Here is a 22,147-nt window from a genome sequence, read left to right as displayed (position 1 = left end):
TTTCTCAAGACCCAATAAAACATTATCATCCTAAGCCAGAGAGACAGCTTGATAGCTTGCTGGAGGCCTGGAAGTCTCAGTATAGTCTGGCAAGTCGGCTGCAGCTACCACCCAGCAAGGCCATCTCCGGGAGGAAGAAGGGCACAAACCACTAGGGATGGAGTCTCAAGGCTCCCCTATCCTGCCAAGCATCCACTGATCCACAGTGGGGAAACCTGGGCAATAATCTTTTCTGGAGCCACTGGCTGGGCCCAGATCAGAAGGGCAAGGGGCAAATAATTGCTTCCCAAATGCCATGCTAAGTTCAAGGCTTCCTGTGCTTCCTCAGCCATGGCCACTGTGGGCATGATGAGGTTCCGTACCTATAGTACAGGCCTGGATCAGGGCCCTTAACAGAGCGCATGGGAGGAAGCAGCAGGCCCGACTACAGCCCTTCCTGGCCCTGCTATGGTGGTGCCTCATTCAGGAAAGCACCAAGTGGTCACGGGGTCAGCTGTGATGAACTAGGCTGTGGCTTGCTTAATCTCAGAGCCATGCAGGCCAGTTTGGGGCTCCTGTCATAACACTCAAGGCCCCTTTCTTGTGGCCTGTGTTTGGCCTTTCCTTGGAGGGCCCTCAGGTCCCAGAGGAGCAAGGGCAAATCACCTGGAGTCCCCTCCCTTCCTCCTCTCAGAGCAAGCCTAGATTCAGCCCAAATGAGATGTCCCTGCATGGGCCTCTCTCCCTGCTCCCAGCCTCTGCTCTCCACCACCCGCTCCTGCCTACCATCTCCCAGCCCTCCCTCATCTCCAAGCCTGCTCAGAGCCTCACAGAAGAAATCTCATACGACCGACCGTGAACATTCCCAGGCCCCAGAGGTAACCACAGCCACTGCCGAGCCCATCTGGCAGGCAGGGGCCTTCAATCTGCAGCCTCTTTGGGAACAGGGTGCTTTCTGCCACAACCACAGATGGGATAAAAGATGGAAAACCTGAGTTTTTTGCCAGACCCCCATGGGAGCTGCCATCCAGTCCCCCGGCAAACACGAGCTTGACCGTTTTTGAGTGCTGTTCGCAGGCTGCGTGTCACGAGGGAGGCAGGGCACTGGCCCTGACCTGAGACTTGGGGAAGACGCAGGTTCCCCTGTCCCGCCACATTTGCAAAGCCAGAGGAGCCTTTGGGAAAAATGCCAAAAATAGTAACAGGGCTGGGGAAGGGCCAGGAGCCCAGACAGACAGACATTTCCCCAGTCCCTCTGCCACCAAGTGTGTTCCTGGCACAGACCAGACAGTGTCTTGGGTCCCTTGTCCCCCAGAAGCAGCCTCTTAACAGGAGGAAAACAAGCCTCTTGTTTCCAAACCCCCACAAAGAAGTTCAGGTTGTCCTGAACATGACTCTGGCCAAAAGGGCAGCCCATGAAGGTCCACAACAAGGAGGGTGGCTACATCCACTCTGGACCAAGTAGGTGAGCTGGCTAGATGTGCTGATGCAGAGAGTGGGCCCATTTTTGCAGAAACAACCCACCACCACCCTTACGGCCCTGTCTGCAAGTGGCAGCAGTGTTAGGAGGGCTGCACACGCCCTCCTGGGATGATGGGAAGACGCACCGGATGACTTTCACTCTATACCCTCCCAACAAATTCTGTCTGCGAGCACGTGGGAGGACCGATCCCCAGGGAAAATGGTATAACTATAAAATTGGGTGTATATTTCCATAAGCAACAGCAAGCCCTCCCAGGAAAGAGGGATACAGAGAGCCCCTGAGAGTGGTGAGGCAGCTTGGCCCACATCAGGGCCAGGCACTGCCACCTTCCCCACCAGTGTGGAACCAGATGCCTCACCTGAGCAGCCCGTCAAATAGGAACTGCCAGGACTACCATGGGTGTGTGGGGGGAGCAGGTTTAAGGTATCTTGAAGCAAATAGGCCATTCTGTATCCCCAAAGCAAACAGGTAAAAATCCTTGGCTTTGCTGAGTTAGGACAGCAAAACGCAATGACTTGAATATTTAACAAAATTAAATGCGAAAGAGACGCAAACAAGCAGGGCTGGCGGGCCTGCTCCCTGCCTGCTCCCCACCACATGCGTTTTCAAGTCCCATAGCCCAGCAGCCTCCATGAGTCACAGGAACTGGAACGTGACATCACAGCATTGCTGTGGCCAGCCTGAAACACTGGGTGCCATAAAAAAACAGTTGGAGCAGGAATTTCATGGCTTGGTATTTTTAAAAAGCAGCAAGACGTGAAACTGGAGTCAAAAATAACTTTGCTGTGGGCTTCTGAGGCAAAACCACCAAGCCGCGTGTTGGGCCTATGCCGGGCCCCCCTACAGCAGCCTCCCCAGCTCCTGGGTCATTGTCCACACCCCCGAGTTCCACCCCCTTGCCCTAAGGAAGGCCCAGGACCTCTGCAACTTCCAGATACCACTGGAACCTCCGTTACTCCTGAGGGCAGCTGAGCACTGTGCAGCAGCCCTCTGGCCTCTTGAGGGTTCATGAAGGAAGCCACAGGGCCGGTGTGGAGGTGAGCTCACGCAGCAGTGACTATTTGTGGAAATAGCCTCTCTCCCTGCTCACTAGCGAGTTTTCTGGCATCTGTGAAAAAGACCCCTAGATCACCTGGCAGCACCCCCAAGAGCACGAGGGGAAGGAGTACCAGGGTCAGGGTCAGGGCCTCTGCTTGTACACCCCCTGAGCGCCCATCCCTGGGCAGGCCGGCCTAGCAGCCTCGGGGACTGGCCTGGAGTCCTCCAGGGGTGCTCAGAACAGAGGAGCCTGGCCTGGGGGCAGGCAGATGAAACAAGGCCTCAGGGGAAGTCCTGGCCCCACCTGAGAGGCTGACCTCTGCTGTCCACCCCATGGGACCGACAGACAGAGGGGCAGTGCTTAAAATCTCCCCTCGTTGGAAAGCCAAAAAGAGGCGGAGCCGGGTCTGAGCAGCTGCAGCTTCTGACTCCTGGTCTGGGTTTTTCTCTGGAACCCTTGGGCCTCTGGGGTCGAGCCAACTTTCTCAGAAGACTTGAGGCAGGCCCAGCAGGTGAGTGATCCCAGGGAAGCCACAGGACAGGCGTGTGCTCTCTCCAGAGGGGACAGGGGAGGGGTGGGTCTCAGGACAGGCTCAGAGCAGGGCCCTTGGACCCTGAGGGAGGGGCATACGATCTCTCAGTGGGGTGGGGAGCTCGCAGCATGTGACGCCCACACTCCTGACCTCAGGCCTAGCAGTTCCTGAGAATTCCCACAGGGGGCTTGAGGAACAAAAAGTCCTCCAAAGAAAATCCTCAGTTCCATTGTTAGGAAATACACGTTTCCTAAAAACCATTACAATATCTACATTCAAAGAATGTACTGTCACAGGAAGTACTATAAACATCTTCGAAGAGCTTCCATCTTGGCCCCTGTTGCCTAGGTCCGGGTTAAAGGGTCTGATCTAATGGGCCCCATGACCCATGCCTGATTTTCAACAGTGTCTATGTGTACCCCAGTGCCTCTGTCACCTCCTGTGCCCTCCTCCTTCCTGGGTTGGGGAATGACTTCTTCTTTCTCCCCTCTCTTATCCTCCTGCCTAGCCAGACACTAGAGTCTCACTGGCAGCTCAAAAGCATTCCTGGGACTTGAGTCCAGCGACATGGGGACTGTGGAATGTCCACTCCTGTCATTCCTGTGCCACAAGCCTGCCCTGGTGCTTTCCCATATTGCTCCCAGGAGAACATCGACTCACTGCTGTGCTTCACAGAACAGCTGGCACCAGTCTAGCACACGCAGTTAACCGAGAACCGCACAGCAGAGCTCAGAGGACCCAATGAGGTGTCTCTCCCCATTTTACAAGGGAGAAGACTGAGGCTCTGGGATTGACGTCACCTGCCCAAGGTCACCCAGGTGATGAATGGTGGAGGTGTGCCCAGGCTGATGGGCAGGTGGCTCACTGGGTGAACAGAGTAGCCCTGAAACCCAAGGAGGAACAGTTGCTCCCCATAGCTGGTGGGGACGGTAAAGCTGAACAAACCCCAGCTGCTCAAAGCATGGCATCAGCTGGGATCAGGGCCCCGAGGAAGCTTAGTGAAGAAACCAATGGCACCCCAAACAGCAAGCTCAGTGTTTCCTGGGGCAAGGAGGGATCATACCCACACAGGGGCAGGCCAGGGCAAGAGTGTGTGTGCTCTTTGGCTGCTGACCTAAGGCGCTCGGCCTGCTGGGCTCTCTGATCACAGAGCCCAGGGCAAGAGCTTCTGGCCTTACCTTTCAGGGAGGTCAAGTTTGGTTTGCAGAATTTCTTGATGAAGCCATGCCTAACTCCACCAAAACTGTTTGGCAAGGGAAGCTGGGGAAGCTCTGACCCACAGTGGTTGAGATCAGATCACCTGGCCCCCTGGGGAAGCCCCAGGCTGGCTGGACCCCGAGGCTGGTCCAGGCACAACAAGCCATTATTAACACGTTATCTGCACCTGGCATGATGCTGCTGTCATGTGCCAGGTGGGAGGATAAAGTGAGGGCCACACAGGGAAGTCCTTGGAAAGTAGCAGGCCTCCGATAAAAATCAGGAGGATGACAATTATGATGAGTATGTGATCCCCACACTCTGAGGGCTTTCCATCTAAAACAACTACGTGGGAAGGCCTGAAGACTGCACCTGCTCGGCTCGCAAGGTCACCCCAAAGTCTATTTTCCCCATATAAATACACGTTTGAAAAATAATGTATGGATTTTATAAAAAAGGCATTCATAAAAAAGTAAAACACCAACCCCATTTCTGGAGTTAAAGGGTTTCTGATGCTGTACAAGTCCCAAGGGCACTTTGGTTTCCTCTTCATCTGCAAGGCCTCTTGGCCTGGGAAGGCTGGGGGAAGCTGCCCCACTTGCTGGCTTGCTCCGGAGACCAGGAGCCTTGCAGGGGCCAGCCAAAGTGCTGTTTGTCTCATCGCCCCTGGGATGGGGCCATGATAGCACTGTCCTTGCTCATGTCTCAACTTCTCTGTGTCCCTATCTCCACTCTACCCCAGACCCTCAGCATGGGTCAGGCCTCAACTTTGCCTAGTGTCCCATCAGGTGAGGATGAACTCCTGGGCTGCTGCTTCTGTTACCCCACACCAGAGGACCCATGGCCTTGACCCGGTGTCTGGACTCCCACTTGTTTCCAGGGATTCCAGTTGCCGGCTCCTCTGTGGACGCCTGGCTCCGACCTCGGCAGATTCAGTCCTGAGTTCTTCCTGAAGGTGGGACCGGGTCTCACACAGGGCCCACCACACAGAGTGGGCTCAGTGAATGTGTGTGCATGGAAGGAACCTGCTACCTCTGCTCTGAGGGCCAAGGAATGGCTTCCCGGGTAGGGAAGGGTCTAGCTTCATGAGGCAGTGGAGAATTGGGAGAGCTATTTCTGGTGCTGTCATGCAGATCCCCCTGGCCTCCAAGCCTTGGATAACGACAATGGCAGCAACAGGAGCAGCACCCAACACATCAGCAGTGCACGGCGTTGTCAGGTACTGTTCAAGGAGCTTCCCAAGAGGCCTATGAAGTGGGTGCTATGATCAGCTCTGTGTTCCAGATTTGGAAAGTAAGGCACACAGACGCGAAGTGACTTGCCCGAGGTTGCTGAGCTAGGCAGTGGGGAGGCCAAACAAAGCTAAAGCCACTCCTCTCCACCGGCTCACTCAGCTTCCTGGCTTCCAGGCTTTTCCTTCACACAGAGGAGCTGCGGAAGGCGTCACCCTGGGGAGGACTGAGATTGGGTCCCTGACCCTCAGACTGGTGAGAGACAGACCACAGACACCCACAGAGGTGACCTTGCCACATGGGGCCATACCAGCCTGTTGAGCAGAAAGGCAGGCTTTGAAGACTGTGAGCCTCTGAAATAGGGTATCCTACCCAGGGGCTGGAGACTCTGTGACTCACTCAGAAAACATCCCTGGCCACTGCCCGCTGCAGCCCCATGGCTCTCGCCTGGAAGGATGTTCTGCAGGATGGAGGCCTGAAGGACCTGGAAGGCAGCTTCCCTCTCAAAGGCCACTTTGAAGTAGACTTCCCTGTGGGGGAGGGAAGGGGTAGTGGGGGCGACGGAGGAGAACAGCATAATTCACATGGATGACTTTTTAGTAGGAATCAGTGCTGGGGTGGCTGGGCATCCCACCCTTCCAGAACAAAAAGGCTCTTCAGGACTTGGTGGATGGCGAGGAGTGCTTGCTGATGGGGTGGCACCTGAGACCAATATCCACAGACCAAGAAGGAAGGCCAGCTGAACAAGCCACTTGGGAAGATGGATGGTGGTGGCCGTCTGGCATTAAGCTTCAGGGGAGGGCTGGGTCAGTCTGGACCATCCAGAGCGGGGCCTGCTGTGGGCCTGCCTCTGCTGGGCCAATGCCAAGAGAAAGGTGCAGGGAAACTTTCAACCCCCTGGTGGAGATAGCTCTGGTTGTGGCTGAAACACCTCAGCTAGAGAAAATCTCAACTCCAGGAGAGAAAGGTGGGCCTAGAAGACAACTAACAGCCAAACCCGAGGAGAACTTGCCAGGATTAGCACAAAGGTGCTATGCACAGTTCTGAAAATGGGTTGAACTTTAAGGCCTCAACTGGTGCTTCATCTGCAGAACTCAAGTTTCCTCAGGATGCATTGAGTCCGTCAAGAACATGCCTCGCTTTATGGCATCCAGAAACACACAGACACTGTCAGTTTTGCAAAGCAGGTGACTGGCTGATATTGTTGGCATCTGGTCGGGGGTGGCCTGCCAGTTGGATTTGCAAAGGGGCTGAATAGTGTGAGGTAGGACCAGGGTGCCACAGAGGCATTGAGACACCCAGACACCCAGCCATGGGCCGAAGGCCACAGGCCACAGGCCAGCCTTCACTTATTCTCTGTGATGCACGTTTTTTAAAAGTTACTATCATACTCCTAACTGCGAACACATAACAAAACCTTCCATGTGCACCCCTAAAACACAGTGACAGGAAATGTTTTTAGTGTTATACTCCTCTGGATCCAATGAAGCTATTTTTAACCACCTTCTCAGACTTAATTTCCAATTTTATCCTATAAAGTTCTAATTGATTCCACCTCCCCTAATCTCTCACTTGGCGAGGCTGTGAAAAACATGAGGCAGTTGCTGACGGGTTTGAAGTGGGGTGGTTTTTAAGTCTTTGCATGCTGCTCACATCACTCTCAGCACATGCTTTCTTCTCAGGGCTTAGCAGCCTCTCAGCAAGGTCTGTATACTGTGCCCTGGAGTCCCACAGCCCCCAGTCATGACACTTGGCCTTTCCCTTCAAGAGTGCTTTCTTCAGTGGGCCCAAGGTATGCCCCAGCTGGGCTCTGATGACACACCCTGGAAGAGCTTTTCTCACTTAGCCCACGATCCCAAGCTGGGGAAAGGATACCATGCCATCTCAGCTCCATTTCCGTTAGTGACATCAAGGGTCCCTTGCATCCTTCATGTGAGCTGGACTGGAGACCACTCTTCCTTGCTTCCCCACCCCCTGCCCTCTGGCTTTAACACCTTTCTGTTTTCCTCATGGGCCACATGTGTCCCTCCTGCAGCCTCGCTCTACCCATGTGATGGCATGGCAGAGGAGGATCTGCAGAGTCCCAGCCTGGCCTCAGGAGCCAAGCAGATGAGGAATTGGGGAACCTCTAAATCCCGCCTTGCCCCCCACCCCATCACCACATATCCACATGCCAGCCACCTGGAGCTTCACTCATTCCCTGGACATGCCCATGGCCTCTTCAGAGCCATAGGCAGCCAGGACCTCTCTTCCTCCCTCGGGTGGGATGGCCCTGCCAAGCATGCCCTAGTGCTGGCCACCACCTCTTGTCAGGGGATTTTGCTCTTAATGAAACTGCTACACTACGAGCCTGTGTTATGGTTGCCAACCTACGCTCCCAAGGGCGGAGCCCATATCCATCTCAGTGATGAGGGTGGTCAGGGCCACAACTAACATTCATTGAGCAGTTACCTAGGGCCAGGCATGGGTCAAACATTTCCCAGATTCATCTCCCTTAATTCTCATCATGAATGTGGCAGGCAGAGCCCACAACCACCAGCACTTTACAGATAAACATACCAGGGCTTAGAGAACTGAAGGGATTTCCCCAAGGTTGCTCAGAGGATAAGGGCCAGGCTCAAACTCAGAGCCTAGGCTCTCAGAAGCCCTGACTCACTACTCAGTTCCCTGGCATGCCCCTGCAGTGCCTATCCAGCAAAGAGTGGGAGGAATAAACAAACACAGTGTTTCTCTCAAAGCTCTTCAGTGGCCCAGGCCAGCTCTAGGTGAGCACACTCCAGTAGTACCCAGCATTGGGGATTTTGGAGTCTAGTGGCCTGGCCAGGGCTTGAATGGCTCCAAGAGCCAGGATCCCAGGGAAGGCTCTGCAATGTCATTAATCTGGACTGGAAAAGAAGTCCATTATAATTATGTTTTTAAAAATCCAGCACCTGTTGTCCAACTTCAAAGGGTCCAAATGCGGGACCAAGTGCAGATGACGGGTGAACCCACAGTGTGGCTTACCTGAGTGAGGACATCCAGCTGGCCCACAATGTGCTCCAGCGTGCTGGTCAGCGTCTGGGGCACGCTCACGGGCTCCTGGGGCTGGCTCTGCACAGACTCCACACTCCTGCCTCTGCCTGGGGGGCCAGGGAAGTCCACTTCTGGCTAAAGACAGAAAGAAAAAAGTTCCTCAGTCTATACAGTGCTTGAAGAAATACTGTGAGAGGAATAGCCCCTCCAAAAGATGAAAGGGAAAACCACCAGCAAACTTGAGAAGGTAAGCTGCAAGTGTCAGTGAGAAACAGCAGCGTGGCGGCGTTCCCACATCTGGGTCCACATGCACACCTTTCCAGGCAGAGGCCTTAAGTGAGGAGTGGAATCAGAACGCCTCGTGGTTCAGGCAGAAAGGGGCCTGGGGAGGAGGGCAGGTAGGTCAGTGAGTGGCCTCAGTCTGCTCTTGGAGCCCCACAGGGAGGCTGGCTGCCTCCCATCTCTTCAAGCAGCTGGCACCCACCAGCAGGCATCCAGGTGAGTCCACAGATGCTGAAGCCCGGCCTGGGCCTGAAGTTCCTCCTCTTCCTGGTCAGTTGAACTCTAATTCCCCATCCCCCAATATGGGGATGTGTCAGGCTTCACAAATGCCTTTCCCAGGCCCGAGGAGCTGTGGCCCAGAACCTGGTGGCAGTGTGTGTGTGGCAGGGAGAGGGGTGTTCCATCCCATCCTGGCCCAGATCCCCTGGAAAAACCAAGATTTCTGTGTGCATGTCCCAGGCTGGCACATGGCTGGCAGGAATCTGAATCCACAGGAGAGGCACCCCTGGGCTGCTTCAGATAGGACTCCAGGAGGTGAGGGGCTTAGTGCTTCTGCCTAAGGCCCTTCAGCCCCCAAATTCAGAAAAGTCAGCTCCTTGTCCTATGCACAAAGGCTTCTGTGGACCGAGGAAGTGCTGTGCACATGTTCAGTGGGCGGGATGCTGGAGCCATGGGTGTCCAAGGGCAGGGCTGGTCTTAGAGCCTGCAGTTCCTCTGTGGACTTGTTCCCACGGGAATGTGGTTCAGCACGTGGACCCTATCTGCATGTTTTCCTTTATTAGGTAAGTATTCTATTCTCATAGATCACAAACTTTCAAGGGCATGCTGATTTGAACTTGGAAAAATGCTGGCCCTCGTGATGGCTACAGGAGAACCTGAATGTAAGACATGAGCCAGAGGGATGTTCTTGAGAACATGAGCAGCACCGTGTCCACACGCCTATCATCAGCATGTCGACCACTTCCGTGGCCATTTCCACAACTTCGGCCATCAGGGCTGAGTCTCTTCCAGTCCTCCAGGAATCAACGTGCTTCAGATCTCAAAGCTTACCCAGAAGCCCATCCCAAAAGGAAGTTTCAGAAGTCCACCAGTCTTGCCAGGATAGACTTCAGCCTACCACAGTGGCCCCCAGACTAAGGCAGTTCTGTCAGGAGACACAGCAGAGTGCAGTGGTGAGGAATGGTGACTCAGACACTCACTGACCAGCTCTGGGCCTCCACTTCCTCATCTAGACTGGGCCAGTCCTTCAAATGGCTGAAGCTACCAGCAGGCCTTTCTTAAGAAATGTTCAGTGCTGTGCCCACTCCTTCCAGAGGAGCCCCTAACTTGTAGACACACACACTCCTCCACTGGAGGAAGGGTGTGAGCAGGGAACTCTTCTGTCCCACAGCCAGCAATGTCATGGAATGGGTCAGAGTCTGGTGCTGCTGGCTGCCTAGGAAGGAGGGAATGGAAAATCTGAGTTTCTGCAGAATGGCTCAGAAACGGACAGTGCTGAGCTCAGCCTCTGGAAGCACAGTGGACGCTGCAGGGAGGCAGGGTGAGTACCACTGACTTTAGCAATAGAAACCCTCCTGGATGAGCCAAAGTTGAGCCAGCTCCAAGGGAGTATTAAAGACAGCAGCTGCGGGGCTCCAAGCTGGAGAGGTGGCCTTTACAACAGAGGGTTGCAGCAGCTGCCATGTTTTCCCACCTATACCACACTTTCATGGGCTGTCTCCATTTGACAAGAAAGAGAACTAAGGCTCAGTCAGAAAATGACTGTCCAAAACTAACCAGCCTCAAACTCTAGGGCTGTCTGGAGCCATTTCCCTGCCTCCTTGCCCACTCTCATCAGAAAACATCACAGCACTTAACACTCTACCAGTCCAGCAATTGCCATGGTTTACTTGCCATCCACTGTGTGCCCTCATTTAATGTCACCTCACTTAATACATGTAACCTCACTTCATCCTTATGATGGCCCTTCCCAATAGGCATTATTAACCTTGTTTTTCAGATATGGACACTTGGGCTCAAAGAGGTTAAGTAATTTGTTCTAAGTTACCCAGCAAATAACAGAATTGGGATCTGAACCCAAAATGCAGGCTCTTCCTGGGCATGAGACAGCCTCTGGCAGGTGACATTGACTGTAGCTGGGCTTCCATGTGCACAACTCCTCTCCAACGTCCCCATAGAGGCCTCTGAATCCTGGGTCTAATGCTTTTTGCGTTACTTCCTCAACCCAGCTGCCCTGGAATGATTGCCCGGCACAGAGCTGAACTCAGAGGAGGCCCTCCACAAACACTCAACACCCCAAAGAGCAGAGCCCACTGAGGTAAACTTTCTGTGTAATGAAACCTCCCCACTGTCTGCACTGTAGCAAAGGGCCAGCAGCCCCGCCCCTCACAGCTCTGGAGCCACTCACCTGCATGCCAGCACTCCGGAGCTGTGGCATTTCCCTGAGAGCTGGGCAAATAAGCAAGAAAGCAGAGATAAGAAAATGACACGCAAGAGTAGGAAGAGACAGTCATACCAGAGCCATGAGTAATGACAGTGGCAGAATAACCCAAGCAGCATTTAAATGCAAAAGTCACATCAGTGTTTTGTCTGTTCAACATCAAAGGGTCCTAGCGGTTTTGCCTGGTGGTTCTCAGTTAAGTATAACATGAATAAAATAACACAAAGAGGCCAGACACGGTGACTTACCCCTGTAATCCCAACACTTTGGGATGCCAAGGCGGGCGGATCACTTGAGGTCAGGAGTTCAAGCCTGGTCAACATGGTGAAACCCTATCTATACTAAAAATACAAAACTTAGCCAGGGATGGTGGAGGGCACCTGTGATCCCAGCTACTCAGGCGGCTGAGGCAGGAGAATCACTTGAACCCAGGAGGTGGAGGTTGCGGTGAGCTGAGATCACGTCACTGCACTCCAGCCTGGGCAACAGAGCAAGACTCCATCTCAAAATAAAAAGTAATGCTCACTAAAATAACAACAAAGATTAACCCACACACATATCCGTATAGATCTACATCAATTCAAGAACATTTCACTTTTGCCAAATATAAATATCTTAATACCAAAACAAAAAGAAGGTGACTCTCAAGAGATGGCTCTAACTTTCGGAAATATCACTTGGGGCCTACAGGTGTCTCCTCTCATGCCACCCTGGGGTGGGACTCTGGTTTCTTACAGTCGGCTAAGTGTTGCCCACCTCAGTTCCTGTTTCCTCTGCTGCCTGCCTTTCATACACCACCAGGAGCTCAGCACTTTGCACACAGCAGGAATTGCCTAAATATCTGTGGCTGATACTCAGCCACCCAGACACAAGAGGAACCAAACCATAACATTTCATTAAAAACAAAAGGAAACAGCTTGTAGATCTTCCTTGTGACAAGAAATCAACCCATCTGGAGTTGACTTCTTGAGAGGTCTCTGAATTGACCGTGATCTCACTTTTCCATCAAGATACAAGTATGGATAAGGAGCTGCTGCCTAGGATATATAAAGCTGGGGAGAGTGTTAATTCCATCCTAACAAGAAAAAGACTGACAATCTAAAAGAATCATAACTTCTCTTAAATCAGTGAGCTGAAGTCACAGAGCAACCAGTAGCCTGAAATCTAAGGAAAGACAGACACTTCCAAGGAAAACAGAAAGTGAGCGTCAGCTGTGGGTCACCTATGGCAAAGCATGAAGAGAAGAGACACCAAGTGCCATATGAGTGGGTAAGTTACAGTTTTAACAAATTGCTGGAGACCAAGTGTAGACTAGGGTAAGAGTGCAGAACCCCCAGGCGCCACAGGCACAAGTAGAGCTTGCACCCATGCACAGGTTCTTCTCCACAGACCTCCCCTGGGCTTTCATAACAAACAAATGGGGGCAGAACAGTAGATGGGAGAAAACCATTTCCGGAGGTGCAGGCCTAGGAGAGGGGAGTGAGCAAGGAAAGATATGAAGCCCTGCCAGGACCTCTCCCCTGTAGAACAGCATCCTAAAGCTACCAGGGAAAAGCAAAGATAAAAACACCCCTCACTGAGGGAGAGGCAGGAAACTATCCTGAGCTGAGATTATCAAGGTCTCCTTTCAATGAGGAAGGAGCAGGACCACTAAGAATGTCTGACTTTTGAGACTCAGGGAGACAGAGTCTGCCTAAGACTGAAGCTGGGTCAAGACAACAGAGCCCACCCCCAACCCCTACGAAAACAAAAAACAAAACAAAACAAAAAAATAGCAAGCACCAAGCAACAGCAGCCTATCTAGGGAGGAGGGCCAAGAGCATGGAAAAAAGCATGCCCCTCTGAGAGGCAAGACTACAGGGCTGGCTGAAAGGTGAGAGTGAGGAAAATGATTGAGAAAATCCTCTATCACCCAGACCTCAACCTAGGGACGTTAGGTAACACTAAACTAAGCTCAACTCCTGATAAGACTATTTACCTCAGTCTTTACTGTCCTAAACATGATGCCTGGCATTTAATAGAAAATTATGAGACACAAAAAGGCAGGGAGAAAAAAAAACCCACCGTCAAGAGACAAAGCAATCAGTAGAAACAGACTCAGATGACCTAGATGTTGAAACTACGAGATACAAAATTTAAAATAATTATGATTAATATGGTAAAGGCTCTACTGAACAACACACATGATCAAATGGAGAATTTCAGCAGAAAGGCAGAAATTATAAGAAAGAGTCTAATGGAAACAACAGAAATAAGAAACCCAGTAACAGAGAAGTATGGCTATAATGGGCTCAATGGGAAAATAAATTAGTGATCTTAAAGATAGATCAGTTCCTCAAACTGAAACACAGAGGGCTAGAACAGAGTTTCCATAAGCTACAGGACAATATTGTCTCTAACACATGGACAACTGGAATCCTGGAAGGAGAAGAGAGAGAAATTAGATATTTCTTATAAATACAAATTTGCTGGTTAAAAAACTGTCAGCTTTGGTTTGTCTAGGGGGAAAAAAGGTCTTTACTTCCTCACCATTTCTAAAATATTTTTGCTGAGTACAAATATTGGGCTGGCAGTTTTTCCTTCAAACTTTAAAGATGTTACTCTTTCAGTTTGTATAGTTTCATGAGAATTCTTCATAATTCTTACATTTGATCCACTGTATGTATGTTTTTTTTTCTCTGGCTACCTTCAAGATTTCTTTTTTAATCCTTGGTTTTCAGAACTTTGAATATAACTCATCTAGGATTTTGTTTTGTTTTGTTTTTTCTCCAGCTTGTTTGTTGTTTCTCTGAGCTTCTTGGAACTATGGGTTGATGCCTTTCATTATTTTTTGAAAATTCTTGGCCATTATCTTTTCAATAACACCAAAACAACATGAAGTATATATTATTAATAGTTTCCTAGGGCTACTGTAACAAATTGTCACATTTGATGGCATAAAAGGATAGAAATTAATTCTCTCACAGTTCTGGAAGTCTGAATCAAGGCAGGGCCACCTTTTCTCTGGAGGCACGAAGCGAGAATGCTTCCTCTTTCAGTTTCTGGTGACTCCATAATTCCTTGACTTATGGCTACATAACTCCAATCTCTGCCTCTGTCTTCACATGGCATTCTTCTCCTTTCTCTGTGTGTCTCTCTTCTGTGTGGCTCTTCTAAGGACACTTGTCATTCAATTTAGGACCACCAATCCAAGATGATCTCATCTTGAGATTCTTAATTACATCCACAAAGATCTTTTCCCCCAAGTAAAGTCATCTTCACAGTTTCTGGGGGTTAGGATGTAGACATATCTTTCAGGGAGGCTCCCATTCAACATACTACAAAATGCTTAAGTATAAATCTAACAACATATGTGCAAAATGTGTATGTTGAAAACTACAAAACACTAATGAGAAAAACTGAAGACCTATACCAATGAAGAGATACACCGTGTTCATATATTAAAGGCTCAACGTTGTAAATATGTCAATTTCCTCCCAAATCACCTACAGGCATCAAGAAGTTGATTCTGAAATTTACATGGAAAGGCAAAAGAACTAGAAAAGCCAAAACGATTTTGAAAAAAAGAATAAAATTAGAGGAATCACACTACATGATTTCAAGACTTAGTCTAAAACTATATTAACCAAGACACTGTGATATTGGTAAAAGGATAGACACATAGATTAGTAGAACAAAGAGAATCCAGAAACTCTAGACCAGTATCTGGCCAATTAATTTTTAACAAAGGTGCACAAACAACTTAGTACAGAAAAGTTAGTATTTCCAAAGTTGATTAAACAATTGGGTATCCAAGTGCAAAAAAATGAACTTCGGTACATACCTTGCACTACATACAAAAACTAATTCAAAATGGATCACAGAACTAAGTGTAAAATCTAAAACTACAAGGCCGGGTGTAGTGGCTCATGCCTGTAATCCCAGCACTTTGGGAGGCTGAGGCAGGCGGATCATCTGAGGTCAGGAGTTTGAGATCAGCCTGGCCAACATGGCAAAACCACGTCTCTACTAAAATGCAAAAATTAGCCAGGTGTGGTGGCGGGCACCTGTAATACCAGCTACTAGGGAGGCTGAGGCAGGGGAATCGCTTGAACATGGGAGGCAGAGGTTGTAGTGAGTCGAGATTGCGCCAACGCACTCCAGCCTGGGCAACAAAGTAAGACTTCGTCTCAAAAAAAATAAAAAACAAAAAACCAAACCTAAAATTATAAAACTAATATACATTTTTCCTGTAAAACAGAAGATCTCTGTGACCTTGGGTTAGGCATATTCCTTAGATATGATACCTGAAGTATGATCCATAAAAGAAAAAATTGATAAAATGAACTTCTTCAAAATTCAAAACTTCTGCTCTTTTTTTTTTTTTTTTTTTTTTGAGATAGAGTCTTGCTCTGTCCCCAGGCTGGAGTGCAGTGGCGCGATCTCGGCTCACTGCAAGGTTCACGCCATTCTCCTGCCTCAGCCTCCCAAGTAGCTGGGACTACAGGCGCCCGCCACCATGCCCAGCTAATTTTTTTGTATTTTTAGTAGAGACAGAGTTTCACTGTGTTAGCCAGGATGGTCTCGATCTCCTGACCTCGTAATCTGCCCATCTCGGCCTTCCAAAGTGCTGGGATTACAGGCTTGAGCCACTGCACCTGGCCAAAACTTCTGCTCTTTGAAAGACATTGAATAAAAAGGATGCCCGGCCAGGCGTGGTGGCTCATGCCTGTAATCCCAGTACTTTGGGAGGCTGAGGCGGGCGGATCACCTGAGGTCCGGAGTTTGAGACCAGTCTGACCAACATGGAGAAACCCCATGTCTACTAAAAATACATAATTAGCTGGGTGTGGTGGCACATGCCTGTAATCCCAGCTACTCAGGAGTGAGGTAGGAGAATGGCTTGAACCTGGGAGGCGGAGGTTGCTATGAGCCGAGATCGTGCCATTGCACTCCAGCCTGGGCAACAAGAGTGAAACTCCATTTCAAAAAAAAAAAAAAGGTGTTCTACATCATTAATCATTAGGATAATGGAAGTTAAAACCACAGTGACATACAACTCTATGCCTATTAGAATAGCCTAAAGGAAAAAAAAAAAACTGATCATGCCAAGTGTTGGAACGGAGGTGGAGTAACTTGAACTCTCATATACTGCTGGCACGAATGTAAGACGGCATAACCATTTTGAAAAGTTTGACAGTTATTAAAAGGCTAAACATACACCTATTATATGTCCCAGCCATTCCATGCCTACGTATTTACCCAAAAAAATGGAAGCATATTTCCATAGAAAAATACGTACATGAACATTCATGGCAGCTTTATTTATAATAGCCAAAAATTGGCCGGGCGAGGTGGCTCACGCTTGTAATCCCAGCACTTTGGGAGGCCGAGGTGGGCGGATCACGAGGTCAGGAGATCGAGACTATCCTGGTTAACACGGTGAAACCCCATCTCTACTAAAAATACAAAAAATTAGCCGGGCGAGGTGGCAGACGCCTGTAGTCCCAGCTACTCGGGAGGCTGAGGCAGGAGAATGGCATGAACCCGGGAGACGGAGCTTGCAGTGAGCCGAGATTGCGCCACTGCACTCCAGCCTGGGAGACAGAGAGAGACTCCGCCTCAAAAAAAAAAAAAAATAGCCAAAAATTGCAAATAGCCCAAATGCTCACCAACAAAACAAAATTGTGGTATATCCATTTGACGAAATAAAAAGGAATGAACTACGGATACATATAACCATGTGGGTCAATCTCAAAATAATTAGGCTGAGTGAAAGAAACCAGACCAAAAAGAATATATAACTGTATAATTTCATTTATATCATATTCTAAAAAATACAAACTAATCTATAGTGACAGAAAACAGATTAATGATTGCCTGGGGCTGGGGCTAGAGTGAGTAGATTGACTACAGAGAGGCAAAAGAGAACATTTTGGGATGATGGAAAGATTCTATATCTTGATTGTGGTAATGGTTACATGACTGTATCTGTCAAAACTCAGAGAACTGTTTGCTTTCTAAAATGGTGAATGTTACTATTTGTAAATTATAAAGCCCAACTAAAAACAAAAAACATGTGGTTACAACTGAAATGTCCTTAGGGGACCAACCTACCCATCACAGGACACAGCTGACACCACCCATCACTGCCACTCTGCACTCAAGGTAAAAATCACCAGCTCTCCACAGGCCATTACCAGTGGGCCAAACCCAAGGCTGAAGACCCCAGGTGAGGCCCACAAGGTCCACCATCAGTCTGGGAATTACAGTTTCCAAATGCAAAGCCAGAGTCATAACTCAGTGCAGTTCAATTTCCAAAGCCCCAGTTTCCCAGTGGAATTCAAGAGAGCAGCAGAGGTTCCCAGGCAGGGTTTCCCAAGCAGCAGACATGCAGTCCATGGAGTGTCAGGCCTCCGCTGCTTAGGAGTCTGTACACAGCTTGGCAGTCAGGAGCAAGGTCTGCACGCACCTGGTCAGTAGGCTGGAGCTTGAGCAGAGATGAAACACACCCCTCTCGGGGGGAGGGGGTGAAATGGACAATTCTTAATACCTGCTCAAGGTGGAACTTTCTACTTTTTAAAAATTTCTAACACTGGACCATGCCCTTTGCCCAGCCTGCTCCTGAAACTGAAACTCTGTAATAAACAAAAGCGTCCAGGAACTGGTCCAAAGCTTGATTCTAGGCAAGAGAGGGGAGAAGGTGACCTGGGGCCAAGAGATGGGCTATCTCACTCACCCTTCCTGTACAGACCCAGGTGAACAGCATGTCTGGCCACTGCTCACTGAAAACCAAGGCACGTCACTACATTTCCAAAGCAGGGCTGCCCTGTGTAAAACTGGAATAAATGGACACAAACACACCCCTATGATTAAATCTTTTCAGCTGAATCTTTGATTGAACTGTTCACTGTATAGCCTGCTAAGTGTGGAGAAGGAGACTCACAGACACAGATGTTTCTTAGTCCTGGCCTCAGGTCTTTGACAATTTGCCTTCATGAAAAGTTGACAGGCATCCATGTCTGTCTACCTCCATGTTTGCTAAACCTGCCCCTAGGGAGGGAAGCAGAGAACACACTGAGCTCACTTGGACTCAGCCTCATGTCCATCTTCTCAAGAGGAAAGGCACAGGTGTTTTCTCAAATTAAAGCTCAAAAGAAGCCTATACTGAACTCACCACACATATCTGCAGACTAGATACACTACAGTCTTATTTGCCCTGTAATTTAGGGTTCTGGCCTAGAATCCAACAGGAGAAGAAACTTCTTTTTTTTTTTTTTTTTTTTTGAGACGGAGTCTTGCTCAGTCGCCCAGGCTGGAGTGCAGTGGCCGGATCTCGGCTCACTGCAAGCTCCGCCTCCCGGGTTTACGCCATTCTCCTGCCTCAGCCTCCGGAGTAGCTGGGACTACAGGCGCCCGCCACCTCGCCCGGCTAGTTTTTTGTATTTTTTAGTAGAGACGGGGTTTCACAGTGTTAGCCAGGATGGTCTCGATCTCGTGACCTTGTGATCCGCCCGTCTCTGCCTCCCAAAGTGCTGGGATTACAGGCTTGAGCCACCGCGCCCAGCCGAGAAGAAACTTCTGATTCCAAACATAGCCCTGAACCCAAGAGAAATTCTGGTTTCCTAAAACCATCTAACTTTTGGCCGTCGTGCCAGTCCTGCCTCCAGGCAGCCTGAGCATGAGGGTGGGGTATGGCCCCACCGCTGGCTTTCATCTAGGGGCTATGAACATGCAAGGTGCCTTTTCACATTCCCCATGCCAGACTGTGAGTAAGGCAGGTGCTGGATCATTTCTGAACGTTCAGGCCGGGAGCGGTGGCTCATGCCTGTAATCCTAGCACTTTGGGAGGCTGAGGCGGGCGGGTCACGAGGTCAGGAGATAGAGACCATCCTGGCTAACACAGTGAAACCCCGTCTCTACTAAAAATACAAAAAATTAGCTGGGCGTGGTGGTGGGCGCCTGTAGTCCCAGCTACTTGGGAGGCTGAGGCAGGAGAATGGCGTGAACCCGGGAGGCGGAGCTTGCAGGAAAAAAAAAAAGTTCAGAGACACGGGGCCTGGAGGTCCACACAGCAACCTCCAAACCAAATCAGATGTTCCACAACTACAGATCACAGTCAGGCCTCAGAGCCACCCCTTGACCTCAGGCCCCTGCCGATGGGAAACCAACATGGTGTCCTTTGGACTAAAACTGTGAAGGGGCCAGGTGTGATGGCATGCGCCTGTCGTCCCAGCTACTCATGAGGCTGAGGTGGGAGGATTGCTTGAGCCCAGGAGTTGGAGGCTGCGCTGAGCTACAATCCAGTCTGGGTGACATTGTGAGAGACCCTATTTCTAAATAAATAAATAAAATAAAAATTGTAAAGGGGTTGAAGGGTGGGTCTAAAATGAAGGATGGGGAATCTGCATGCCTGACCAACCCCTGGATTCCAGGCCTTGTCACACACAGAACCAGGACCACAGGCCATCTCATAGTCCCCTCTCAGAAAGTGGTCCCTTTGAGGCAGGGATCACAGGTGCCTGTCATCCTATTTCACCCGTGTTGCTCACAGGCCTTGGGCATGTAGGAGATGCTGTATGCACAAACCAAGACTCCGTTCTCCTCACCCAGGCCCATGGCAAGATGGAGGAGCTGCCCCAGGGCTGCAATGGCCACCCCTGGGCTTGACCCCCATCAATCTGCTGACTCCCCAGCAAGCATTGGAATGCTCTGCAAGCATTTCCAAGAATTTTCCCCCACACAAAGGGGTGATTCTTCAAAATAGTGCAAGGATTGCCTTGATAGGCAAGAAATGGCAAGTTATTTGGTGTCCGACACGCCCCCAGGAGGAAGCTGATCTGGGAGGTGTATCTTACTGAAGTGACACACGCAGGTGAGGGAAGCCGGGGAGAAGAGAGCGAGATGAATCAGGGAGGTGATGGCTAAGTGACTTCAAACCGGTAGAGACCATGAGGAAGCAGCAAGAACATGCCTTGGCACAGTGCGGTTCCTTCCCTGGAGGGGTTCAGTGGAGGCTGGAAAACAACCCCAGCCTTTAGGGGCTGGAGCCCTCCAGGTCATCACACTTGTTACAGTGGGAAATGCACATGAGGGTAGGGGGCAGCAAGGTGGAGCCGGGTTTAGGAACACAGAGGAGGGGCAGGGCTGCATGGTGGAGGCTAGGAAGCCTCAGGAAGAAGCAGGTCCATCCTGGGCCAGGCCCACACTCCCGCTGAGTCTGTTCTGGAGTTCCTGGAGCAGATACACCTCTGGAGCATCCTCAGAAACCACCACATAGGCAAGCAGGCAACCCACCTTGCCCAACACCTGTGTGGGAGCATTCCCTCTCAACACACTTGCACTCCCTTGAGGGTGGCTCTGGTTCAGTTCAGCTCCACAAACACTCCCAAGGGCTCACTACGAGCTGGTGCTGAGTATCTTAGGGTTACCTACCCCTACCTGGAGACAGAAATGCCTACCCTCCCACAGCACACACCTGAACCGAGGTACCCTGGGAGGGAGATCAAGGATTCCAATAAAGCCCAAGTGCTGACTGTAGATTTTTTTTTATATTAAACTGGTTTGAACTAATTTTAGAATTGGAGAAAATGTGCAAAAAATAGTACAGAGAATTTCCATATATCCCTCTGCCAGTGTTAATGTCTTATATAACCATAGGACAATGATCATACCAGGAAACTAACACTGTGACAATACCATTAACCAAAATAGGGACCCCATTTGAACTTCACCAGTTTTTCTACTAATGTCCTTAGATCCTGATGTTCCAGAATCCTACCAATGCATTTATTACGTATTTAGCCTCCTCCCGTGTCAGTTCCTTAGTCCACAGTTCCACTAAGGAATTCTGTGTCAGTTCCTTAGTCCTCCCTTGTCTTTCATGACCTAGACACTCTGAAGAATATTGATCAGTTACTTTATCAAATGTTCCTTGACTTGGGTTTTATCATTAGATTCAGGGTATAAATGTTGGACACCACCAGAAAAGTGATGTGCACAGTGTCACAGGGTTCATGTGGAAGGGCTTATTACAGGGAATGTTGACCTTGATCAATGGTGACACTGACCTCTCTGCCAGGTTTCTCCAATGCAAAGTTACTATCTTTCTTGTGTAGTTAATTTTTGGGGACTGTGGATTTTTGAAGGGAATGTGTTGCTGTCATTACAAACTCTGTGTTGTCAGCTCCGCTTGCAGCTGCCCCACAGATGAGGCATCTAATGAAGACGAGCGGCAGAGCCGACATCTCTGGGAGACGCCGCAGCTCTCAGTGACAAAGAGGAACAGTAGCGGTTTATTTATAGATCCACTTGAAGACAGCTCATTGTAACTACTGGAGTTGAATTTTTAAAACCTCGGAACAAAGGCTGGCTATTTTAAACTCTCCTTGCACTTAGTTCAATGGAGAGTGTTAGAGCCACCGACCACACCCCAGGCATCACTCCCAAGCTCCGTAATTCATACTTTGTGCAGCATCACAGGACACTAGCAAAGCCTGCCAAGAGAGATAAACAGGACTAGCTCTGCCCAACCCGCAGAAGCAGCAGCCCTCAGATCAGCCAGAGCCCTCCACCAGCAGCCCCACAATTCCCAGGGAGGAGTTGCAGGAGGCAGTGTCCCATGGGTCAAATAGCCTCTCCTTTCCTGGAAAATAAAGTTGCAGACAGCTGTTATGAACCAAGGTTACATCACCTCTTCCCTTCACTCACCCTGCAGGCTTCAAAGATAGCCAGTGCCCCCCAGCGGATGCCTGCCCCAAGATAGCTGGCAGTAGCTGGCCCACCTGTGCCTGACCCACCTCCAGGAAGGAGCGAGGAGCTCACAGTACCAAACTCTCCTGGAGGACATCAGGAGAGTGGTGTGAGCCCAGACGCACCCTCTTCCCCAAGCCCAAGACAGTTCCAGGCCAAAGCCCCCTCAGCTACTCCATCTACCAGAACCATGGGTGGGGGAAGGGGGAGCAGAGAACAC

At 50.0% G+C, this 22,147-nt stretch overlaps 1 protein-coding gene across 3 annotated transcripts in view; it reads right to left on the bottom strand.

The window, feature by feature from the left end:
• Positions 1-22,147, bottom strand: part of POC1A (POC1 centriolar protein A) — an 80,911-nt gene that overhangs the window by 12,841 nt on the left and 45,923 nt on the right. For 2 of the 3 annotated variants that reach the window (XM_011986237.1, XM_011986238.1), the window contains exon 10: positions 8,466-8,609. The exons of the other annotated variant lie outside the window; for it this stretch is intronic. In XM_011986237.1, coding sequence (XP_011841627.1) covers positions 8,466-8,609 — 144 coding nt within the window. The remainder of the gene's footprint in view (positions 1-8,465; positions 8,610-22,147) is intronic. 3 annotated transcript variants of the gene reach the window in all.

This window comes from Mandrillus leucophaeus, unplaced genomic scaffold (genome assembly GCF_000951045.1).
Source record: "Mandrillus leucophaeus isolate KB7577 unplaced genomic scaffold, Mleu.le_1.0 Scaffold296, whole genome shotgun sequence".
Classification (NCBI taxonomy): Eukaryota; Metazoa; Chordata; class Mammalia; order Primates; family Cercopithecidae; genus Mandrillus; species Mandrillus leucophaeus.
The sequence above is the reverse complement of the archived record's forward strand: the minus strand, read 5'-3'. Positions and strand labels throughout refer to the sequence as shown.